The sequence below is a fragment of the Myotis brandtii genome, unplaced genomic scaffold, assembly GCF_000412655.1.
Source record: "Myotis brandtii unplaced genomic scaffold, ASM41265v1 scaffold714, whole genome shotgun sequence".
Classification (NCBI taxonomy): Eukaryota; Metazoa; Chordata; class Mammalia; order Chiroptera; family Vespertilionidae; genus Myotis; species Myotis brandtii.
The window spans coordinates 1194122-1220113 of record NW_005370809.1 but is presented as its reverse complement, the minus strand read 5'-3'; the positions used below and the strand labels follow the sequence as shown (position 1 = coordinate 1220113).

Sequence of the window (25992 nt, the reverse complement as noted above, 5' to 3'; positions counted from 1 at the left end):
GGCATCGCAACCTCCCAATCCGCCCTGCTCTGTGCATGACAGGGGGCGGCGCCCCAACTCCCCAATCGGCCCTGCTCTGAGCCCAACCAGAGGCTGCACCTAGGGATTGGGCCTGCCCTCTGCCACCCGGGAGCAGGCCTAAGCCAGCAGGTCATTATCTCCTGAGGGGTCCCAGACTGCGAGAGGGCACAGGATGGGCTGAGGGACCCCCTCCCCCCCCAAAGTGCACAAATTTTTGTGCACCGGGCCTCTAGTCTATATATATAAAAGCCCAGCGACCTGAACGGTGGAATGACAAGAGGCTATGATGCGCACTGCAGCCAACCAGCCTGATCCAGGCCCCGATCAGCCCTCCCTGCCCCTGGCCCGGCCCCCGATTGGCTCCCAACACCCCGATTGGGGGTGGGGCCGGCTGGCCAACTGCCCTTGGCCCCTCCCCCCTGCTGGCCTGATCCCACCCGTGCACAAATTCGTGCACCGGGCCTCTTTGTGGTTCCTCAAATGTGCCGAGCACACTGCCCATCTCAAAAACCACTGCACTGTGTTCCTTTTGCCCAAATGCTCTTCCCCACCTACCTACACATGCAGCTCCCCACTTCCTTCAGGTGTTTATTGGAGTCATTTCTTGTTGAGGCCTTCCCTGGTCAACCTGTGTGACTTCTAACCCACTCCCCCTTCACTTCGTATCTGCCTTTCCTGGCTTAGTTTTCCCCCTTAGCATTTATCACTATTTAATACTAGAGGCCCAGTGCACAATTCAAATGGTCGCTAGGATGTGTCTAGGTAAATGTCAATTTTCATTTACTTTGTAGAATTTGGGTGAGTTCTTTCAATTTATAAATTCAAGCGTTTGTTCTTACAGCCCAGTTTAACTTTCATCTGTTACTGACTTCTTTAATTTGTTTTGATCTCTCTTCAGGAATACATCTGTATATTGGTTTTTAGTTTCTCTCCTCTATCATCTTTTTCGGTGTTATGGATGCACAGATTTGAGTTGCCACAATGTCCACTCGGCTCTATACTAAGATTAATAAGCTGGTTGATATGAGTAAGGATTCCCCAAAGCTAAATCTCAACAGCAGACTAATAAAAGGAATGATGGAGGCAGGCCTTCCGAAGCTAGTGGGGCAACACTGGACAAGAAGAGGGACATTTACATGGCTTTGAAGCCGTTACTGACAGAGCCCTTATTAATTACAAAGGGAGAAAGTAAGTCCACAGTGGGAAACATGGCAGACACCCCCGGAACAAAAGGAGCAAGGCGGGTATCACCGGGACTGGACAAACGGACCCCGTGGGCCTGCCCCCCCCCGCGATGCACTCGGGACACAACCTCAGCGCAGGAGTGTTCTTGCCAAACATGCATAGCCTGAACCTGACCACAAGGAAACATCAGACAAACCCAAACAGAGGGACATTTTCAAAAAATATCAGGGTCAGGTCAGGCAAGACGAAGGCTAAGGAACTCACTAAAGCAAAGGAGACCGAAGAGGCACGACCACTCAATGTGATGTGTGATCACGGACTGAACTCCAGAAAATAACCACCTGGCTGTAACAAATACTGTGATGATTGGGACATTTACCAAAACTGGGATATATACTGTGAATTAGATAATAATATGGAATGTCAATTTCTTGATTTTGATAACTGTGCTGTGGTTGCTGTGGTCTCATAGGAAATACATCTAAAGTGTTCAGGGCTGAAGGGGCACAACGTCTCCAACTTACTCTCAAATTGTTTTTAAAAAATTCCACGTGTAGCCCGGCCGGTGTGGCTCAGTGGTTGAGCATCGACCTATGAACCAAGAGGTCACAGTTTGATTCCTGGTCAGGGCACATGCCCAGGTTGTGGGCTTGATCCCTAATGGGAGGCGTGCAGGAGGCAGCCAATCAGTGATTCTCTCTCATCATTGATGTTTCTCTCTCTCTCTCTCCCTTCCTCTCTAAAATCAATAAAATATATATATGTTTAAATTTTTTTCCAAATAAAAAAAATAATACTGCCCTGGCTGGTGTGGCTTAGTTGGTTGGGTTCGATTCCCGGTCAGGGCACATACCCAGGTTGCAGGTTTGATCCCTGGTTGGGGTCTGTACAGGAGGCAGCCGATTGATGTTTTTTATCTCACATCGATGTTTCTGTTTCTTTCTCTCTCTCTCTCCCTTTGACTCTCTTTCTAAAATCAATAAAAATATATTTAAAAAAAGAAATTTGGCCATTTAATGAAAGTGATTTAAAAAAAGTTAATACTGTATAACAAGAATTGAAATCAGTACTGGAGGCAGAGCAGAGCTATGTGACGAGTTTGGGATGTTTTTCTAGTCTACACAGGTAGGCTGCTAAGAAGATGGAGAAACTACAATTCTAAAGTGTTTCTGCTTGAGAACTGGCATGCTAGGCGGTCAGGCTGCTCAGCTCAGCGGCGGAGCAGCGAGAGAGCCACTCTCTAGCAGGAGGTTTCCAGGCCCTGGCTCGACACTGCTCCTGGGACAGGAAGTGCAGCGCGCCTCGGAGTGGCCCTCTGCCTGTGCTGGAGCAGGCGCTCGCTCTCATTAAAGGAAGCACGCGGTCATCACCCAGCAGACAGTTACAAGTGCACGTGCACACGGAGACAAGATGGAAACGCTGTACAACCAAACGCAAGTTGTGGGGTTTTATACGTCTGCTTCTGTGTACTCTGGCATCTTCCCAAGTGTTCTACACAGTGCATGCACCATTTCATGGTTTAAAAAAGAAGTAATTTAAAAAAATCTTGAATGAGAAGAGGGATTGGACGCAGGGGTGGAGGGGCTTCAGAAGGGGTGCACCAGCCCATCTATCCTTCTAGTCATTCAACAAACGCTCCGGGAGCAGCTCCTCTGCACCAGGCATGGCGACAGGTGGTGGGCGAAACAAACGTGAAGAGACAGAAGGGATCCGATCTTGGAGTTGGTTATAGTCTGGAAGTGTGTCTATTTGTTTTGCAAGGCTGGGCGTAGAGCTCCAGGGAGAGTGGAGGGAAAGACGGGGCTGGTGAGGGGTTACTTAGGAAATATCACTGTTACTTAATTAGCTGCTTTTTTTTGGTTTTTGTTATATATTTTTATTGATTTCAGAGAGGAACGGAGAGGGAGAGAGAGAGATAGGAACATCAAGGATGAGAGAGAATCATTGATCAGCTGCCTCTTGCAAGCCCCAAACTGGGGATCGAGCCCACAACCTGGGCATGTGCTCCGACCGGGAATTGAACCGTGACCTTCTGGTTCATAGGTCGACGCTCAACCACTGCGCCACGCAGTCGGGCCTGTTGCTTAGCTTTTAGAGCTGTTTAGAAGGCATGAAATCCTAGTCGCAATGAACTCCATCCCCACACCGGCCCAGTTACGACTTGTTTCAACACATCCCCGAGAGGCAGCTTCGACCTGACGCACTGACTCTCTCCAGGTATTCATCGCCCTTCTCCTCGGGCAAAACTCATCGTGGAATGTTTTGCTCATGATTCTGTAATAAATTTCATAATCAAATATTTTCATTTTTCTAATAAAAAAACTCCATCAGCAACCTCAAGTCCTGGCTCTGCCTCCAGCCTAGAGAGTGCGCAGGAGTAAAATGGGGTCATCTCGCAACTCCCTCCCCTTCTGCCTTTGATTTGCAATCAGGGCCCCTGAGAATCTCCTGCGGAGCTCATGAAACTACAATACCAGCCTGGCCCGGAGTGGCTCAGTGGTTGAGCGTCGACCTATGAACCAGGAGGCCATGGTTCAATTCTTGGTCAGGGCACATGCCTGGGTTGCAGGCTCAATCCCCGGTGTGGGGGGTGCAAGAAGCAGCTGATCATCAATGATTCTCTCTCATCATCGATGTTTCTCTCTCTCTCTCCCTCTCCGAAACCAGTAAGATATATTAAAACAAACAAACAAACAAAACAAAACAACTGAGATACGAGCCCCATCCCAGACAATGAAATCATATTCTTGAAAGAGTAGATACTAAATACCATAGGCTCATTATCTCTATTACCTTTGCAATCCATGCAACTAATTCAGGACCTCATCACCTCTTAGTCTGCTAATTAAATGGTATTTTAATTGTCTTTCCCTCTCTTAATAACAACCATGGTGGTAAGCTAACAGTTACCAAGGGCTTACTTCGTGTTAGGCACAATTGTAAACTCATTTTTGCACAAGTCTAAGGTCAAATCCTTTTCTGAATCCCATCTTTAAATGAGGAAACCAAGGTAAAGAGAGGTGAGGTAATCTGCCTGAAGCTGCACAAATAAAGGCGGAGCTGGGATTCCAACCCACTGTATAACACACCCGCAACGCACACACCCGTGTGCCTCAGGCTGTGCTCCTACACGTGCATGTAGCTCAAGTGGGAATGCGATGTTCGGATTCAAAAACTGAAAATGGTGTTCTTTCTCCAACCCGTAGAACTTCAAGTTAACGGTAAGCTTTTCTCCCATAAATGTTCTTTAAGCTTTTGAAGCCTGTTTCTGCTTTTTCATATCAGAATACAGAGAATAATTGTGGATGAAAAGGGGCCACGTGCTAACCTGACAAGCTCAGGGAAGGCCTGTGTGGTGGCCTTGCAAACCCAGATACTTAAAATAACCATAGAGGGTGGTCTGAAATGAAATTTTTTAACTAAAAGCAGTTTATGGCAGGTAGTCATGTCCTAGGCTAGAATCTCCCTGTCTGCTGTCTTTTGCATCCACGATAACATACTTTTGGACTATCAGGGTAACTGCCCCTTTCCTGGACCCCTCAGGGCACAACCAATGCAACAGGGCAGAGACTGTGAATCCTCTCGTTGCTATTTTTATCATGTCAGTTGTTGACTATTAACTATCCTGTACTCAACTATGTAAAAGGTGTATGTGTCTATCATTTTATTTTTTATCCAATCCCAGAGGTTTCCCTGCTTTGCTTTCTCCCGCCTCCCTAATCTACCACCAATGAATTTCATGTAAGCCACATAAGTCTCCTCTTTTGGTTCTAATGTATAAAACAAGGTGCAAAGCTGCCCGTCTCTGGAGCATTATCTCAATCCACTGAGATTTTGCTTCCTGGCAATTGTTGACAGTTTGGCTCAAATAAACTCACAAAAATTCTCCATAGGTTTGAATGTTTCTTATGTTGACACACGACACAGTTTACTAGAAAATTATCCATTTTGCTATCTACAGTGACTTTATCAACTGTCCATGCTTTCCCCTTGCCCAGCGCAGTGCAGTGCTGAGTGAGGATCTGCAGAGCACACATTTGCAATGGCTGATGTTTGCTTGGCAGCGTCATGGGTACTGAACCTTGCTGAGAGTTTAGGGTCTTTGTCTCTGTGTGTGTGTGTGTGTGTGTATGCTTAAACATAGGTTTATTGATTTCAGAGAGGAAGGGAGAGGGAGAGAGATAAAAACATCGATGAGGGAGAGTCATTGATTGGCCGCCTCCTGCACGCCCCCCACTGGGGATTGAGCCTGTAACCCAGGCATGTGTCCTGACCAGAAATTGAACCATGACCTTCTGGTTCATAGGTCGACACTCAAGCACTGAGCCATGCCGGTCCAGCAGGACTTCACATATTTTTGTGTCACACTAAGGTAAGTGGGGATGAGCAGCTGATTTACCGAGGAAAAGCGTCTAGAAAGAAAATGGAAGCTTAGACAGGAAAACAGATGACACTCGGATCATAGAAGGCAGAGGGTTGTGGATACTGTCAGGTGTCACCCGTGTTGAGAAAAAGCAGGGGAAATGACTGGATTTAGTGCTTAGATGGCAGCTGGGAAGCTGAGCCAGGCTGCAGTGGACTGCACAGTACACGGTGCAGGGATGGAGGGGCAGGTCTAACTCTTGTGTGAAAAGCTGGACAGGAAACTGGGAGGGAAACGGCTTCATGCTCACAGGCAGAGGAGGGCTGGACACAGGCTTCACAGCTTATTTTTCCGAGATGGGCTGGTCTTCGCAACAGGAAGGATGGGAATCTCAGAGTGCACGTGCTCGCTTTAAAGGGAACTCACTTCCTCTAGAAGTGGATGGAGATTTTAGACCGTGTGCAGAGACGGTGTGTGGAGAGGCCACAGGATGGGTGGGGCCTGCAGAGATCGGAAACAGTTAGAGATTTTAGACCGTGTGCAGAGACGGTGTGTGGAGAGGACACAGGGGCCTGCAGAGATTGGAAACAGTTATCGAGAGCTGCAGGGAGGGGACAGCCAGGTTGGTGGTAGGGTGGATGCGGGAATTGCTCAAACTCACAAAAATTTATGAGTTCCACCGCGACAGACTGCGCCACTAGAGGGCGCCTGGACCTCGCGCTCCGCCATCCGAAATAGGAATCTGGAGGGGCAGCCACCGTGGCCTGTTCCTGGGAAGCTTGGTCAATGGGCTGCTCATTCTTAGTGACCGGCCACAGAACCCCTCAGAGCAGCCGGCCCCGGACGGCTGGCCCTGCCACTCACCGCTGCTTAAAGACACGTCTCTCCAGCTGTCCCTCCACAGATGGCTGTGACAGTCATCTGAGAACTGCACATGACACTGCTTCTCAGCTACCAAGGGCCTGCTCCTGTGAGGGCTCAGGATGACCGCGAACCAGAAGGGCTCACGGCACCATTATTTCTCTCTACGTATCTCCTCCTCCTCCTCACTGGACTCGAAGCTCATGATGAAAAAGTACTATCAGGGTGCCATCGTGTCCTGAATGCGATGAAATAATGTGGGATCTGCTTTAAAACAACCCAGTGTGGTGGGACAGGGAGTGTGGGTGAAGGGAAGACGTGAAATTTTCCATAATGAAGTTTAAAAAAACATCAAGCGTTCCGAGTCTCCCTGTCAATGGACAGGCCGTGCCAGCTGGGCTTGCTCATGGCTGCACCTGCTACGATTCCGAGACTCGCTGTACAGTGGGTAACACCCGTTAGCTTGTGGGGTGCATAGTCCTCAGGCAAGGGCGGCTCTTACGAAGAGTCCAGGGACGGGGAACGCAAGGTTCCAGGATCATCTCGTTTTGTTTTGTTTTGTTTTGTTAATCCTCACCCAAGGGTCTTTTCTCCATTGATTTTCAGAGAGTGGAAGGGAGGGGGAGACAGGAAGAGAGAAACATGGATGTGAGAGAGACACATCACTCGTCCAGACGGGGATGGAGCCCACTACCAAGGTATGTGTCCTTGACCAGAATCGAAGCCAACGCGCTATCCACTGAGCCAAACCGGCTAGGGCCAGGATCTGTGGAGAGCAGCTACAGCTACAGCGTTTGGACAGGTTCAAGCCTCATACGATCCTCTCGTGGCAGAGCCACGTGCAAGTCCCAGCACAATTGTAGCCAAAGGCTATAGTTGTAAGCTTGACTTTATGGTCCGAACCTGTGGTTGCAGGAGGCCGAGTGATGTGGGCTTGACAGAGTTCAGGTGCATGTAACTGAGTAGATTCGAAACCCGTGAGAACATTGTAAACATCTTAACCATGCCCTTACTTTGCCTCTGGCCATAAAATAAAGACTCAGCTTGCAGGCCGTGGTGCCGTCTCTCCATCAGAGAGAGCAGCGTCCCACCTAGCCCCAGCTTTATTCTCTTGTCTGTCTTCTTTAATCCTGCACCGCCCTTCCTCAGGCTCACCCCTGTCCGTGCTGAGGATCACCGCTTATTATTTGGCACAAGGATCATCTCTTATTTGCTTTCACTTTCAGTCCGTGGCAAGTGCTGAGGTGGTGAGACCTGCTTGGGCCCCAAGCTCTGGCCCCCCAGGACCATCCCGACCACGCTCTGCAGCCCGAGTAGCCACAGGGCTTGGCAGAAGAGCCTCGGCTGCCCTGCGGGGAGTCCCTTTGCACGCGCCTCACCTCATTCTTTCCTAGAACATCCCGTACAGAAGAGCCCCTTCCACTGCGCCTCGTGCTCCGACGGGGCAGCAGAGGCTGAATGAGCTGCGACAGAGGGAGGCAGACACCATTTCTGGGCAGCCGGGCTCCAGTGGCAGCAGAGAAGGGCCAGGGTTCCCAGCCAGGGTGGGACGGCATTTCCAATCACACACCATCCCAGGAGGGGTGTGTGTGTGTATGTGTCTGTGTGTGTGTGTGTGTGTGTGAGGTGGGAGGGGGAGGGAAGTGCAGCCCCAACAGCTCAGGGACCCACACACTACCAGACCCAGCAGCTTCAGCAGCGGGAGGGGAAGCAGTGACCGCTGAGGAGGGCACTTTAAGGAGAAACAGACTTACCAAGTGTGCTGGGGACGGTGACCTGGTGTCCTTGACGGTAGCACTGGAGGGGACATCGAGGAGGGGCCATTTCATCTGCAGGTACTGAAAGGAGACAGAAAACAGAAGCAGCTGGTGAGAGCAGGCCCCGGCGCCCCGCGAGAGCAGAGAGGCTCCGTGGCTGGGCCACTGGCGAATCAGAGATGTGATGCATTTTCACCACACACGCTCCTTACTGTCCGAATGGGCATCACAAGGCAGGGCATACATGTACCATCACCACTGCCACCCACAGCCCCGTCACTTTGGGGGAACACACAACCCTACAAGCAACCGAGTATTCAGAGCCTGTCAGTGAGGGCCAGGTCCTGCCTGCTGTAGTCCTGGGACAAGCAAGGCTCCAGACAGCGATCCCACCCCCTTCCTTTCCATGTCTTTCAGCATCACACACAACGCTTCCTACGACATAGCCTCTTCAGAAGAATCTGGTGGATGGATGGGTGGAAGGATGAAAACCATCTGCCGAGCACTCCGCTTCCTACGACATAGCCTCTTCAGAAGAATCTGGTGAATGAATGGATGGATGGATAGATGGATGAATGAAGACCATCTGCCTGACACTGACGGGCACATGGGCAATATCTGTCCATACTCAGGGTGCTGAACTTTTTATTTATGAATTAATTTTTAATTTATTGATTGATTTTAGAGAGAAAGGGAGGGAGAGAGAAACACCAATTTGTTGTTCCACTTATTTATGCATTCATTGGTTGCTTCTCGTATGTGCCCTGACTGGGGATCAAACCGCAACTCTGTTGTATCGGGATGACACTCTAACCAACTGAGCTTCCTGGCCAGGGCTCAAGGGCTGATCTTTACATCATTATACTGTATCTCAGCCCTGAAAAGGTTATGCGAGATACACCCTGTCTTCTCCTGCAGTACTGTATTGTAGAAATCCAAACCAAATACAGTAAACCCTTGATTTTGTGGACAATTTAACAGATTTCGGATTTAATGGACAAAATTTCTGGTCTGTATGTTATATGTGAAAATTAAAGTGCTTTTAACTAAGCTTTGTTTATAATTAAACAGATTACTTTTTTATTAATTCACTGTCATTTAAAGAAAATTTTTAACAAATAGGCCATATGTTGGAAAAGACACTGTAGTAATTTCGCCGTAATAAATATTACATATCAACAACTATAGTCTACACATTTAAACCCGAGTCACCGCTCCTAAACAGTGTTCGGCAAATGACCACGTGATCACAACACCACATCGAGTGTGGTAATTGGTTCTGTTGTGAGTTGTGTGACTTTCTGCAGCAGTTTTTTCTTTTTTAAATATATTTTTATTGATTTCAGAGAGGAAGGGAGAAGGAGAGAGAGAAACACCAACAATGAGAGAATCATCGTTTGGCTGCCTCCTGCACCCTCCACCCTGCGGATCGAGCCCACAGCCTGGGCATGTGCCCTGACCGGGGATCGAACCGTGACCTCCTGGTTCATAGGTCGATGCTCACCCACTGAGCCACGCCAGTCGGGCTTCTGCAGCAGTTTGAATGGCTAGCCCACGTCCCCACGTGCACTAAGCCACACCCCAGCCGTGTGCATTTGTTTGCTCTTGGTGATTAATGGATGCACGCATTTACTAGACCGATTCAGTATAAATTTAAAATCACGTAATACATATAGAAAACTTTTCTGTGAAAGTAGACTTTTTATACATCATTTAAATAACACAAACGTGTCTACATAAGTAAAAACAGGTAAACTAACCAGTTTGCCAATTTTTTAACATACGCATTCTCAAAACCTACTTGATTTTATAACAGATTTTCAGCTTTAATGGACCCCACCCCCATGCCCGAATTAGTTTGTTCTAGCAAGGTTTTACTGTAATAAATCAGCGCATAAAACCTACTTGATTTTATAACAGATTTTCAGCTTTAACGGATACCACCCCCCGCTCCATGTCCGAATTAGTTCATTCTAGCGAGGTTTTACTGTAATAAATCTAGCGAGGTTTTACACACACACACACACACACACACACACACACACACACACACTCACTCTTCAGATGAAATGCTTCTCCCTAACCTGGCATGGCACAGTCTTTGGGAAGCGCCAGCGCAGGGGCAGTGAGGGCCTGGGAGAGGCGCCTGGCTCTGGGCTCTGGGCTCTGGGGCTGAGCACTCGCGGGTGTAGGTTCTCGCTCCGCCAGTGTAGGTGGTGTGACCCAGACAAGCGTCCTAACCGAGCCTCAGTTCCTGACTGTAGGCAAGGCTACGGTCATTTACCTTCCTGGTTGGGGTGGGGATTAGGGACAATGTCAAGGATTAAGCACGGTGCTTTGCATGTGGGAGACGTGGGACAAATGGCAGCAGTAATTTTCATAAGCAAACCATTAGTCTCTGCCAGGAGCCAGAGCACATGTTGTCTTAGTGTCAACACTGACACGGCGCTCCTGGGCAGCAGACCAGCGCTGGGAGCGGCCGCACCGAGGCTGCTCCGAGAATTAAATCTCGCGTAGGAAATGGTGGCTCCAGGAAGAGACTCCCAGAGACAAAGCCGTCTTTGACTCATCCTCGCTCTGGTCACACAATTCCAGGAAGAGTCAGGATTTGGCCTGGGCTGTGCGCGGGCTGAGGACCCGAGGCCCTTTGCTTTTCATCGACCACAAAGACTGACTGCGGGCAGGGGCTGGGCTTTCGGAAGGGTGTCCACGGGGGAGAATAACAACCCAAGGACACATCTACCCCCGGCCAGGAGCGGTGCAGACAGCGGGGGAGTGGGGGGCAGGCAGGCAGGCCTGGCTGCAGGAGACCAGGGGGTGAGAATGACAGAGGGCATTGGCGGCCCCATGAATAAGGACAGTCTTTCCACGGGGTCCTCTGGTCCCCGACACCCCCACGCCTCATACTGAGTCTCCTCTCTGTCCCCGCCCGCTGATGATCTTACCTTCTCCCACTCCTCCCACCCCACCATCTCTTTCTCTACCCGGAGCCCAACTGGTATTTAAATGTTTTTAGCCCTCGACAGCCCTGGCTGGGCAGCTCAGTTGGTCAGAGCAGCCTCCTGATACACCAAGGTTGCAGGTTCCATCCCCAGTCATGGCACGTGCCCTCGACACACACCGGTGTCATCAGGTAACACCAATTTCCTCGGCGAATGACACCTGTGCGGCACGGGCCGCTTCAGGGCACCTGATACACATAACGGAGGTGTCTGCAGCGACCCTGCCATGCCAAGTCCAATGATGGTCCGAATTTTCAGAGGAGCTGATGGAGGTAAATACAGGGCAAAGGGCTCACCCACCCTCACGCTGAGAGCTGGAGCTGGAGCAGAGGTCTCCTGACTTCACATCCCACACTTTTCACTACAGCACAAGAACCTTTAACCTTTTGGTGTAGAGGATGACGCTCCAACCAGCTGAGCCACCAGCCAGAGTTGGTGGGCTTCTCTCTCTCCTTTTGTGCCTGGCACAGGGCTGCCCACTCGAAGCTGAAGGGACGCACACACATCGGTGCTCTCCTATAGGGACACACGAGGTGGCCAGAGCTCACACCTGAGTGCTACACATCACACTCATTTCTCTAGGAACAACAACTACAATATTTGTTTTTAAAAACTGAATGACCATCACAAATATCAGGGGCTAACGTGGTGGCCCCAACCCCCGCTCCCCCCAAAACACAGCAGAAGGCTCCCAGAATCCATCAACTCTACCAGCACCTGGTCCCCTACTGAGAGCCCTAAAGACGTGCTGAACACTCTTCCTTCTCACTGGCTCGCAAAGGATGCTCCAAATCGTGTGTGTGTGTGTGTGTGTGTGTGTGTGTGTGTGTGTGTGTGTGTAGGAAGGGGGAGGGTGTGAAGGAGCCGCCTGAACCTGGTTTGGGACAATGCTGGAGTGTTGGAGTGTCAGGCATAGGGGCTTGCAGGATCCTAACGCAGGGTTTCTCAACCTTGGCACTAGGGACATTTTGGGCTGGACAATTCCTTGCTGTGGGGGCTTGTCCCCTGCATTGTGGGGTGCTCAGCAGCATCCCCAGCCTTTACCTACCAAATGCCAGTAGCCCCCACTCTCCTGCCCGCGTGCGATAACCAAAGATGCCTCCAGACTCTGCCGAATGCCTCCTGGAGGGGCAAAACCGCCCCGTGAGGACCTACTCAGCAGGTTGAGGAGCTCGTACCAAACAGACTGTGTGCTGCATGACGACGGTCTGTCGGCCTTGGTCCTGGGGCCTTCAAGGTACGAACATGTAACAACACACACAGCACTCGCTGTAAGGCTAACAGCTACCGCTTTTGGTTCCTTATCATTTGCTTGTGCTTCACCTGCCGACCAAGATGAGGGGATTCCGGTGGGAGGAGGAGGCCGCACTGGCCTCTTCTCTCGTCAGGGTCCACTCTCACTCGTTTTATTTTTTAAAATTTTATTAAAGTTATTGGGGTGACGCTGGTTAATAAAACTGTATAGGTTTCAAGTGACCCATCTATCACATATCATCTGCATGCTGCACTTGTGTTCACTCACTGACTTTAACCGAGACCTGGAAGCTGGAAGGTGGTGGAAATCTCCAGCCCTGCCCACCACTGAGGTCAGGCCCTTGCAGGTCCACCGGACAAGTGGGGACAGGCGGTTCTGGGAGGCTGCACATCTGGCCCAGGACCCTCCTGCTCCAGCCCATCCTGGAGGCTGGGTGTGTGTGTGCGTGCAGAGAGGGGTGCATTCTCATCGATGTGAGAGAGACACATCAATTGGTTCCCTCCCACACGGGCTGACCAGGGACGGGGGGGCGGGGGGGGGGGATCAAGCCTACAACCAAGGTACGCGACTTTGACAGGAATTGAACTTAGGATCCTTCAGTCCGCGGGCCAATGCCCTATCCACTGAGCAAAACTGGCTAGGGTCCCCTTTATACTCTTTGGCCTTGTTAAGATTTTGAAACAAGTGAAGGTGGTAGTATTGGGACGGGGGAGGGGAGAGATACCTATAAAAACGCTGGAGCCCCCTGCAGCTTAGCCATGGAATTGCAGTTCTGAGGGAAAGAAGTACTTATTCAATCTAAAGCAAGCTTGTCAAACTCGCGGCCCACAACAGATATTTTTGTGGCCCAAGCAATATAACGGTATGTAAGAAACATTTTAATAAAAATCTCATAACTTAATTTTTATAATATCCTGTTATACATAATTATTAATAATGAACTACAACGTTCGCTAATGACGGATTACTATAATCATGTTGCATTCATTTCCCTTACACACCTTACACGCAGGCGCACCAGTGGGAGTGCACTGACCACCTGGGGGCAGCTCCTGCGTTGAGCGTGTGCCCCCTAGTGGTCAGTGCACATCATAGCGACCCATCCTTCTGCCTTTAGGGTCAATTTGCATATTAGCCTTTTATTATATAGGAGGATAAGGGGTGCTGCTCCTCTTTTACTTAATGTTCTGGGTCCCTTTCTGCGTCTTGGGCCCCTGCCCAGGGCCCTCCTGGGGTGACCCTGGGCCAGGCGGGCTGCTTCTGTGGGATTCAGGTCCAGGCCAGGGTCCCTCTGAAGGGAGCTGCCTGGGAGCCAGAGCCCCCATCCTGCAGGGAGGCGGAGACCGGGTCCGTCAGAACTCCCTGCTTAGCATGGAGGCCGTGCAGATTAACTGCAGCTGTGCCCTGGAATTTCCCCAACATACAAATCTTCATGATGTAAAACAGCTGGGAGGAAATCCCAGCATGCCCTGTACAGAGGCAGAACTGCCAATGAGCTACGGGGATTAACCCTCCGCCTCCCAGGAGGTAGGGTCAGCCCCTCCCCCAGCCGGTCTGGTGTGGACTGGGCTGTGGGTGAAGACGCCCACGTCCTCCCCATTCACAGGCTCTCACGGGACACCCGTCAAGCAGGGCCGAGGAGGGAGGGAGCAAGGCTCCGCGTGACAACCAACTGCAGTAGTGCCAGATGGGGAGGGCGGCACAGGGAGAGCGGCAGGGGAAGCAAAGAAACAAGCCATCCCCAAAGCTTCCCAGGTAAGAACCTTGCCCCTCAGAATCCCGTTTGCTGCCTCCTGGTGGGAGGGGCAGGCCTGGTGCAGAAAGAAAGGGCCCTTTTCTCTCCTTGTCCAGTCTTTCCCGCCTCTCTGGCCCCCAGTGGTACACAGACCCGGGGGCCCCTCTCTGTAATAAAGGGAGGCCCTCCCAGACCCCCCTCTCAGGAAGCCGTGGGGCACGCAGCCACCCAGGAGAGCAGGCTAGAAACCTAACCTCGCAGACAGACACCACCACACAGGCATGAGGACATGTGCCAGATGCTCTCCACTTCCTTTTAATTTTTTAAAAATATATTTTTATTGATTTCAGAAAGGAAGGGAGAGGGAGAGAGAGATAGAAACATTAATGATGAGAGAGAATCATTGATCAGCTGCCTCCTGCATGCCCCCCACTGGGGATCAAGCCCGCAACCCAGGCATGTGCCCTTGACCGGAATCAAACCCACGACCCCTCAGTCCACAGGCCGACGCTCTATCCACTGAGCCAAGCCGGCTAGGGCTCCACTTCCTTTTAAAGGCAATTTTTAACACCGAGAGTCGTACTATATATTAATGACAAAGTGAACAAATGACCAGTTTCTCCTTACCCTCCTTTTGCCACAACTAGGGACAAAACCCTTTCTCACCAAGACTACTGCATTGGTTTCCCAAACCCTGCAAGAGTTCGGATTTCTAAAAACCATCCTCTCAGATCTCTTCCCTGCTTAAAATGCTCCCCTGGGCCCGGCCGGCATGGCTCAGGGGCAGAGCGTCGACCCATGTGCCAAGAGGTCGCTGGTTCGACTGCTGGTCAGGGCACATGCCTGGGGTTGCAGGCTTGATCCCCAGGAGGGGGTGTGGGGGCATGCAGGAGGCAGCTGATCGATGTTTCTCTCTCTCTCTCCCTTCCTCTCTCTGTAAAAGAATATTTTAAAAAAATGCTTCCCTGGTTGGCTGCTGGGTCAAGGGGGTACTCACCAGTGATTGGCGCAACCTACCCTTCAGGTTCAACCCTCCCAGCTCCCCACCCCGACACCAGCTGCACTCACGTTCTTACAACTGAAGGAGCCCCGGCCTCGTGCGGCCTTTACTGGTGGGAAAGTTTAATTCCTCCTTCAAAACCCAGTGCGGAGGCCGCCTTCCTGGACAAACCTCTCCGCTTCCCCGGGGTCAGCCACTCTCTCCTCCGCCACAGCTGTGCGGGGTGTCGCCATGGCACTCAGCACGAGGTGCTGTTACCCACTTGCACACGGTCTGTCCTCTGGACTGTAAGCTCCTCGGGGTCACGTCTGCACCCCCAACTCCGCACCCAGAAGCCGACACTCACGATGTGCCCCACCTGGAGGTGAGTCCCCGTTTTCACATCCGTAACACCGACTGCCCAGCCCTGCCCGGGTCCTTCGGAGATGTGCAGCGTGAGCGACCGGCTCTCACACCCGCTGGCTTAGCAGGGCCAAGACTCTGCGAACGCAGCCTGGAGGGGGGGCCCCCACCCTGCCGGTCCCGGAGGCCTGTTTAAGATCCTCGGCCTTCTGTCAAAATGGACACGCGTTGATTTAAATGTGAAAATAGACCAACACCGAGCAACCAATTCATCAGTGAGGAGACAGAGAGGCTTTCCCGAGTGGGAACAAGAGCTGAGTTCTCGGGGGCCGCCGAAGGAGAGAAAGTGAAAGTCTTAGGACTGGCCCCCGAACATGATGGATTAGACCGCGTTCCAGGAGCAAATGCATAGAACACGGTTTCCACCCGCTCCCACCCCTCCCGTCCCTCTGGCGGCGAGCTGTTCCTGCATGGGCTTCGTTTGTGGCTCTCAGTCCCCACACTCAGGGGCAGAGGCTCGGTTCCCTCTTGAGGTTTTGACGTCCGGGGAGTTGTTAGAAATGAACCTGCTCAGTAAGCCCATCATTCCCTAAAACAAGCTACTTTTCCATTTACTACGACACATCTTTTTCCTTGGAAGAGTTATTTGGAGCCACATTTTTTGTTGTGTTTTAAGCCGAGGTGACTTTTTCTCTCGGCACCGGTCACAGCACTGAGTCCCTGGCGGCAGGGGACTCCAAACGAATTTCGTGACTGAACAGTAAACTGAGGAAGAAGAGGGGCTGGTTGGGCCTCCGTTTCCTCCTCTTTCCCCCACTAATTCCTTCTTTCCCGGATGGCCTCAAAGTAGTCTCTTCTCCTCTCGTTTCAGAGAATCTGCCAACGTTGCCTACTAAAGGTCTGCTTTTAACATTGGCTTCCCCAAGGCCACTGTCGAGTGGTGGAAGGACAGCGCACGGAGGCAGGAGACCGGGGCTCCAGGCTCTGGGCTCGATCATTTCACCTTTAAAATGGGAACAGTTTGCCCGGCCATGGTGGCTCAGTGGTTGAGCATCGACCTGTGGACCAGGAGGTCACGGTTCAATTCCCGATCAGGACACACACCCAGGTTGCGGGCTCGATCCCCAGTGGGGGGTGTGCAGGAGGCAGCAGATTAATGGTTCTCTCTCGTCATGGATGTTTCTCTCTCTCCCCCTCTCCCTTTCTCTTGAAATCAACATAAATAAATAAATAAGGAAATAAAACAGGGACATCTTACTTCATCGGCCTGGAGGCAGGGACCTGGACCAGGTGGCCTCCTGTGGAGAAAAAGAAGCAGATGCAGCTGTGTGTCTAACCGGGCTGGCTCCTGGGCGAGGAGACGTGTGGAGGTGCTCAATAAATATGAGTCAGGAGTCCGAGGTGATCCCATATAGAAACCATCTACCTGAGGAAGTCACCTCCCCTTACAGAACTCTGGGGTCTCACCTGTACATGAGAGGAACAGGACCTCCCACCTGCAGGACAATTGTCTCAAGAATGTCAGCCCCCCAGGAGAGCGCCAAGCAGGGTGCTGGGCACGGGACGAGCTCTTACCAAATACGTGTTTAGGTCCTGGCTCAGTGGGTTGGAGGGACATCCCGATACGCCAAGGTTGTGGGTTCGATCCCCAGTCAGGCCACATATAAGAACCAACCAATGAATGCACAAGTAAGTGGAACAACAAGTCGATGTCTCTCTCTCCCTTTTTTATCCCCACCCTTAGATATGTTTATTCTAGAGAGAGAGGAAGGGAGGGAGAGAGAGAGAGATCTATGGGTTGCCTCCTGTACACATGCCTTGACCCAGAATCAAACCCACAACCTTTTGTTGCACAGGATGATGCTCTAACCAACTGAGCAACTGGCCAGGGCCTGCCTGCCTCTCTCTCTCTCTCTCTCTCTCTCTCTCTCTTAAAAAAGAAAAGAAATATGAATTTAGTCAATAAAACTTCTTTTTGTTCAACAAGCCTATGGCCTGCGCTTGACCCCAGCACAGGGAAGCCCACTCACTCATCCGCGGGTGCTTTCTGACGAGCGAGGTCCTGTTCGGTGGCGTGTTAGTAAGTGCTAAGCAACTGGCCCTCTAAGCAAACACACAAGCACGACCCCGCTTTGTAGCACATGCTGGCATCCATGGGTAAGCAGTCCCACCACAATGGTTTCCAGCCTCCGTGGGAGCGCCCGCAGGCCGTGTAGGGGGAGATGCTAACCATCAGCTGGGTGGCAGCTGGCTCGGAACAGCGCAGACCATCTGCGGGCGGGAGCCGGTGGGTGGCAGGCCCTGCTGCTGGGGCTGCGGCTCTGCTCAGACAGCTTTGGAAGGCTGACACACACGGTCCATGGCCGCAGGGGGCCCAGGTCTTCCCGGCACGTCTGTGCTCACTGACTCTCACGAACACACGCGGGAGGAGCTGGCCACGGCTGCCTGGCCCTGCCTCCTCTCCCTGTGGCTTGGGCCTCGGCATGGCCATGTCTGGCGAATGCTGACAGCACGCCCTCCCATCAGGTGGGCCCGTCTGCCCCGGCCCCACTGGCCTCCACCCTGGTCTGGCTACCAGACAGGTCCACGTCCGAGGACAGGGAGGCGCGTCCCAGGCTCTTGCTGTGACGAACATCCTCGAACACTCATCGTTTTGTTCATGTATGAATGGGGCTGTAGGATCCATTTCCAGCTGTGAGGGGAACTGCTAAGTCAGAGGTAGGTGCGTTTAGGTTTTGAGGAGCATTACCAATATCTCAGTCTACACCGCTACCAGCGACACGAGAGAGCTTACTTCTCATAACTATGCCCACACCGCGTTACTCAGCTCACTGATCTTTGCCAAACGGACAGGTGGAAAAGCAGCTCATTGTCGTTTCAATTCCCATTTCTCTTCAGTGAGGCTGGAGACTGTCTAATGTACACGTTCTGATTTGAAGACTAGAAAAAAGGATGTGTGTGGCCGGGGGAAGGTACAATCTACTGGGGTGAGGGACAGGGTGGGAACGAAATCTGCAGGTGTAACCCGGGCCGGGTAGCTCAGCTGGTTGGAGTGCTGTCCCGAGACACCAAGGTTGTGGGTTCAGTCCCGGTCAGGGCACACACAAGAATCAACCAACGAATGCATGAATAAGTGTAACAACAAACCGATGTCTGTCTGTCTGTTTCTCTCTCTCATCAATAAAAAGAAAGAGAGAGAAACCTGCAGGTGTAGGAACAGGCTGAGCTGATACACACAGGAGGGCATCTCTGTGGCTCCTCACACTTCACAAAGGACCGCGCAACCTCTACTGCATATGACCTTCGCACAGACAGAAGGGCAGGCCTGAGAGGCGTGTGTGTGTGTGTGTGGTGTGTGTGTGTGTGTGAGAGGGAGGGAGGGAGGGAGGGAGGGAGGAGGAGGAGGAGAGCCCAGCAGCCCTGTTCGTGGCTGGGTGGACAGGCCAGCGGGCCCACAGCTGCCCTTTCGGCCACTCCTCTTCCTCACCACTGGCTTCCATTCCAGTCACTCTGCCTCCATTACTGCATGACCACTGAGGACTTGAGAAAGAAAAGACAACTGACCTTTTATCTGCCACCCCCTACGGGCCTCTCTCAGGCCTCATCTTACCGGGCAGCTCTGGGGAAACCCGTTTTCCGCCTGGAAGCCCTCTCCCTCCTCATCAACTGTGGTTTCAGGCTCCGTGGGCCCCCTGGTTGGTCAGCATTTATGGACCCAAATAAATGTCTTGGGCAAACTGCTCGGTGAGAAAAGCCAGTTGCAGAACTTGGAATGACAGTCATCGAAATTTTCTCACTGGGTTTTAGCATTTCAGGCAGTTTTCTTATTTTCTTCTTTGAGCTTTTATTATTCATCAGAAAATTTTACAATAACCATTGCAACAGTAAGCAAAGCTATTAAAAATAACCCTCAGATTAGTTCTTTTTTTTAAAACTTAGATTTATTACCTTATTTTAGAGATAAACATGCCACTTTTTAAAAGCCTTTCATAGACATGAAAAAAACTGTCATGTGTGTATGACTTGATTAAGCCTTTATTTTTAAAAAGTGTATCTTAACTGTTGAAAGTATTATAGATGTCCCCTTTCTTTGTTTGTGTGTTTTTTCCCCATTGACCCCTTCCACCCTGTACCTGCCCCTCCCAGACCGTCACCACTCTATTGTCTGAGTCCACCTATGCATATAAATTTCCCTATTAATTACGCCTCCCCACCCCCCACCTTTCCTCTAAAATTCAACAGTCTGTTCCATGCTTCTATGTCTCTGGATCTATTTTATTCACCAGTTTATTTTGTTCATTAGATTCCAAATGAGTGAGATTATGTGATACTTATCTTTCTCTGACTGGCTTATTTCGCTTAGCATAATACTCTCCAGGTCCATCCATGCTGTTGCAAATAGTAAAGACTTCTTTCTTTTTTACAGCAGCGTAGTATTCCATGGTGTAAATGTACCACCGCTTCTTTGCTGATGGGACACTTGGGCCTTTTCCAAATCTTAACTATTGTAAATCACGCTGCTATGAACATGGGGGTGCATATATTCTTTCTGATTGGTGTTTTGGGCTTCTTAGGATATATTTCTAGAAGTGGGATCACTGGGGCAAATGGCAGTTCCCTATATAATTTTTTGAGGAAACTCCATTCTGTATTCCCACAAGCAGTGCACTAGGGTTCCCTTTTGCCTACATCCTTGCCAACACTGTTTGTTGATTTATTGATGGTAGCCATTTGGACAGGTTTGAGGTGATACCTCATTGTCATTTTGATTTGCATCTCTCAGATGATTAGTGACTTTGAGCATTTTTTCTTATGTCTCTTGGCCTTCTGTATGTCCACTTTGGAGATGTGTCTATTTAGGTCCTTTGCCCATTTTTTAAATTGGGTTGTTTGTTTTCCTTTTGTTAAGTTGTATGAGTTCCTTATAAATTTTGGAAAGTAACCTCTTATCAGATGCTTCATTGGCAAATATGTTCTCCCATTTAGTGGGTTCTCTTTTCATTTTGTTGTGGCTTCATTTGTTGTGCAGAAGCCTTTTATTTTCATGGAGTCCCATTTGTTCCTTTTGTCCTGTTTCCTTTGCCCTAGATTATTTTCATCCCTGAAACCTGTGCCTGCAGTTGACCCAATGAGAAACTTCAAAATCGGCCTCTATGTCTTTTAGCTGCTTCCTTCACCTCCTGTTGGCCAGCAATTCTGTGAGTCCCAGCATCTTCATGGAGCCTAGGGGTGCAGGGACTCCCTGTTTCATGGCTGGGCCATCATAGCTGCCTCTGCCTGCCTCTGGTCTCCTGACTCCAGACTCGCTATCCAGGAAGCACTTGGGGGCAGCCACCCGGTTTGAAGGGGTGGATGGTGGGCTGCAGGTCACCTCGCCTCAAAATGACCATGTCTGCTGTCCACATCGGAGAACAGGGTGGTGGATGGGATGCAAGGGGCCCCAAGTCCTGTCCTGCACCATCAGCACTGCTCCTGCTCCCTCCCCAGGTCTTCGGCCCACCCTTCATTGCCTCTAGAAATATCTTTCTGAAACATAAAACTATGCTACTTAAAGCTACTAGGTGGCTTCCCATTCTTACAGAACTGCCTGCTTATACACAGAACCGATTAAGACAGACACAGTGAAGGCTCTGTACAGAGCACTCCATACACGTCCAGTGGGCGCCTCCTACTTAGGGTGGTGGTGTATGTGTGTGATATGCCACAGGAAAGATTTTTTAAAGTGCACAAATAGCTTGAATAAAGTCAGCAAATGACAGGTTACAGAAGGGAGGGATCACAGTGAGTAGGATTCTTATGGGAAAACCTAAGATTTTATACAGGGCGTAGCATCTGAGTGGGTAACACAGGCAAGATACATTTCTGTGGTCATTTTACTTTTAAAAAAGATTACACACACACACACACACACATACATATATATATATATAGATTTCAGAGGAAGGGAGAGAGAGAGAGAGAACCATCAATGATGAGAGAGAATCATTGATCGCTGCTTCCTGCACGCCCCACACTGGGGATCCAGCCCACAACCTGGGCATGTGCTCTGACCAGGAATCAAACCATGACCTCCCGGTTCATAGGTTGACGCTCAACCACTGAGCCATGCTGGCTGGGCATCATTTCACTTTTTAAAGCATTGTGTGTTAATTACCTCATCTGATGTAACTGAGCCCTAGATATAAAGCAAGTACTGGCATCCTCATTTGGGGGAAACGAAGCCGGCTGGAAGCTCCTGGGATCACTCAAGGGCATGAACTAGCTGAGGGTCCGGCTGGCGTTAGAAAACAGGGCTTTAGACTTTTATGGTGAGATTCAAAGGACACGGGGCTTGCTTTTTATCTTTTAGAAGCTTCAGTCTCGTCCTGGAATCTTGGGGTAGCAGATACGGGGCATCAGTGCTCCGCCCCATGACAGTCCCTCTTCCCCAGTCACATCAGGGAGACCCCGGGTCCTCAACCCAGTATACGAGGCGGCCATGACACTTGGCTAACCTTGATCTGTGAGGTGCAGTCTATTTACTCTGATTTCAGGGTGAAGGCAGGTGCAGACACTCAGCTGGTGAGCAGGCGGCTGAGAGCAGGCCTCGAGCACTTCTCTGCTGGCCGGCCGGCCCGCACGCGAGGACTACCTTCCGAGCCAGACGTGAGGAGCCACAGAGAACGTGACTGGACAGTCAAACCAGTGCTGATCTGCAGAAAACCCATTGACGGGGATCGGCCTGGGAATTCTGAGGCGGATGGACTTTCCCCTGTGGGAGGAGAAGCTGGAGAGCGGCCCAGGTATTGAGGAGAAAGGAAGCAGGATCTGTGTAGAATCAATGGGGAACAGGAAGTGCTTATCTCGGGCCAGTAAAATACACAAAGAACTGCCAGGCGGCCTGGAGCTGCCTCCCGGGCACAGAGCTGGAAGGGCCTCTCTGCAGAACCCTCTCCGTCCATCCGTCGCCACAGGCCCAGTGTCTGGCCAAAGTCAATAACTCCTGGGCACCAGGAAATGGGAAATGTCTGAGGAGGTCCCTCAGTGGAGGGGCAGTTCTGGGAGAGAACTCTGACCCACAGGCGAGAGAGGATGGTGAGAATAAGGCCACGGCAGCCACCTCTGCGCCGGCCAACCCTCCTGGTAAAGCAGCCCCAGTGTAGGTCCCTGCACCCTATGCTAGTGTGCGTGCAAATGGGTGTGCACGAGTGGGTTGGTCACTTACAGGGAACAGCAAAAGGACTACATTCATACTGGAGTAAGGGCACAGGGAATTAGGATAGGAGAGGGGAGGAAGGGCTAAGAAATTAACATGTATTGTGAGGATTCTCTAAGTAGATACTTCCTATATATATTATCACAACACCCAAATCCATCATGCCTCCTCCTCACTTCATATTCCCAATTCCCATTGCAATTCTATGACATAATATCTATAGTTTTAGTATTTAAATTATCCATTGTAACAGGCATTAAAATATATTATAATATCTATGTATTATATATACCAGGGTGGGCAAAAGTAGGCTTAGAGCTGTTCATCTGGAACAATGTACAATAAACACAGGAATAAACTCTGTTTTGCGTACTTATAACTGAACCTACTTTCCCCGACCCTGTGTACACACACACATACATAAAAGGGCAACTCTGATTTCTTGGACACTGTTGTTTACAATGAAGCTCCATTTTATGAAAAGTGGGGAAAAGTGATTCAATTCAAATAAAAATATTTAGTAGACAGTACAGGTGCCACATGGCAACGATTATGCCAACCGGTGACCTTTGGGGGACACTGTTGTAGAGCCATGCGCATCCCTAGGAACCACAAGAGGTTCTACCTACAAACCCAGAAGTCAGCATGTCCCAGGACACAACATTCTGTTCTTCCCAAATGCTTCTTACCAGACCCACCATCCTCTTGTGCTCACCTCGGTGGAAACCTCAGAAATCTGCCCTCCACCCTCTCCCTCACTGTCAGCTGCCTAGCCTGCCACGAAGTCCTGTCCATTGGCTGCCACAGTATTTTCTCATCTCTACCACCCCTGACCTTGCAATGGCCCCCTAACCCCTCCCTCCTGGCCTGAGCTCAGCCCCTCCTCCATGCTGTTTGCACACCTGCTGCTCCACGGAATTCCCTGCTCACAGCCGGACTCATGGACCCGCCCTCATCTCCCTTCTCAGCTTCTTGGCCACAGGAACCAAATCTTATCTGTCCCTTGTGTGCCCACAGCCCTTGGCCTGGCACATCATTTGTGAGAGGTTCTTGATGACTCCTGCAGGGTGTTTTAGAGCTCACAGCATTAGAGACGCAAGTGTCCCTCCCAGCCAGCTCTAGGCAGAAATATATCCAAAGACCCAAGGCCAAAAGCAATCAGTGGCCCAGCTCTTGGGGTGGTCATCAGAGACTCTAATCTTGCTGGCCGAGGGCAAGAGCAGTGATAACAGAGCCTCTGGGGAAGGCAATGGATACAGTGGATGGGTCTGCCCACTGCCAGTGGGTAGTCAGTCTACCAGTCAATAAAGACTCCATTTATTTAAATCAGTGGTTCTCAACCTTCCTAATGCCGCGACCCTTTAATACAGTTCCTCATGTTGTGGTGACCCCCAATTTCATTGTTACAAATTGAACATAATTAAAGCATAGTGATTAATCACAAAAACAATATGTAATTATATATGTGTTTTCCGACGGTCTCAGGCGACCCCTGTGAAAGGGTCATTTGCCCCCCAAAGGGGCCGCGACCCACAGGTTGAGAACCGCTGATTTAAATCAATAAGATTGATCAAATCAAACAAACATTCACTGATATCCTATCTGCTTCCACCTGTTTAAATAGTTCCCCCTACAGTTTATTTATTGGTTACAAAACATAACCTGACATATCCCAGCTCTTCTGCAGCTGAGGCCGCGGGGCGGGGTTGTGCTGCTCAGCCCCGCAGTGGGATAGAGCATTTCTAAGTTCACCTTCTGTCTGATACTGGCATCCTCTCAGGTAAGCAGGTGAACAGGTGCAAAAGCCAAGGACAGCAAACTGCATGGAAGAGTAAACAGATGTCTTTAAAGATTACGTTCACCGATCAGTTATCTTGTGCCAAGCTATATCCATGTGTTATTTCATTTAGCCCTCGCAGCCTTGTAAGTTGATGCTACTACTATCTGCACTGAACAGACAAAGAGACTAAGGCCCAGAGAGGTTAGTAATGTGCCCAAGCCCTGAATCATCCCTTTCATTACTCTAGTGCTGGAAGAGAAGAAACCCACACCACTCCTCCAGCCCATCCTGGCATTTCTCCGAGAAGGGCACTCAGGCCACTGGCAGCGCTTGGATTAGAACAACCCAGGTATCTGGCCCCTAGTTGCACAAGAGCTAGGTTGGAACAGGCGATAGTTTGCAATCAACATATATAAACAATAGGGGAAAATATACAAATAGTTGGAAGGGGATGAAATATTACCCTAAGCAAATCAATATTAAGAATGCCAATCAGCAACCCATATAACACACAACAAAGGAATAACCGTATCATTCAGGATTCCATTATGGAGAAACTGGAAGACCTTCTGAGTGTGGCCATGGCTCCACATTGCCCCCTGGTGGTTCCCAGGCACATACGGGAAGTGGACTGGGCCAATGCAGGGGAACAAAGACTCTGAATAAGGACATTTGCCATGTTGCAAACCAGGGAAGGGAGCTATCCCAGAGGCAGTGACCTAGTGGGTAAAGATCCCTCAGGGCTGGGCACTTACCCAAACACCCAAGGAAAATCTCAGCTCCACTCCCATTTGTTCGCAGAAATTAAGATAAAGAAGTTATGAACTCAGTAATGAGTTAAATCCTGTCAAATTGGCAAAGGCTTTTCTCCTCTTTAATTACCACGGGCACTTGTTCATACTCTGCTCCTGGGCGAGTAAATTAGCAAAACCTTTGTTGTGGAAGTTGGAGGTATGTATCAAGTCTTCCCACGGCTTACCTCCCCTGGAATGCATCCTAAGGAAATAATCAAGGATGTGGGCAAAATTTAGCTGCAAGAACACTCACTGCAGAGCTGTTTATAATAAATAGCCAAAAGGTATGATGTATATTATGCTACAATTAAGATATCTGTATTTATGAAGTAGGTGACTATTTGCAGACACGGAAAGGTGTTTATTATATATTATTCAGTGTAAAAGTAGGATACAAAACATGTTCGAGTCCCACTTTTATAAAACATACATTTTTATAAATGTGTTGAAAAGAGATCTGGAAGGATACACACTAAAAGGTGCACTGAACTTATGTCTGATGACAAAGTTATGGGTGTTTTTTCTTCTTCTTTTGGCTAAATCTGTATTGCTTTTAAAAACAAATATATGCAGACTGTCAAACTACAGCAGTAAGGCTGGGGAGGATTGGGAGGGGAGGAGGTAAGAGATCAACCAAAGGACTTGTATGCATGCATATAAGCATAACCAATGGACGCAAGACACTGGTGGGGGGAGGGGGGG

The 25992-nt window shown here is 50.1% G+C and overlaps 1 protein-coding gene across 1 annotated transcript in view; it reads right to left on the bottom strand.

The window, feature by feature from the left end:
- TCF7L1 (transcription factor 7-like 1 (T-cell specific, HMG-box)) overlaps positions 1–25992 on the bottom strand; it is a 110834-nt gene that overhangs the window by 12839 nt on the left and 72003 nt on the right. The window contains exon 2 of the mRNA XM_014530091.1: positions 8185–8268. Within this exon, the coding sequence (XP_014385577.1) occupies positions 8185–8259 (75 nt within the window). The 5' untranslated portion in view covers positions 8260–8268. The remainder of the gene's footprint in view (positions 1–8184; positions 8269–25992) is intronic.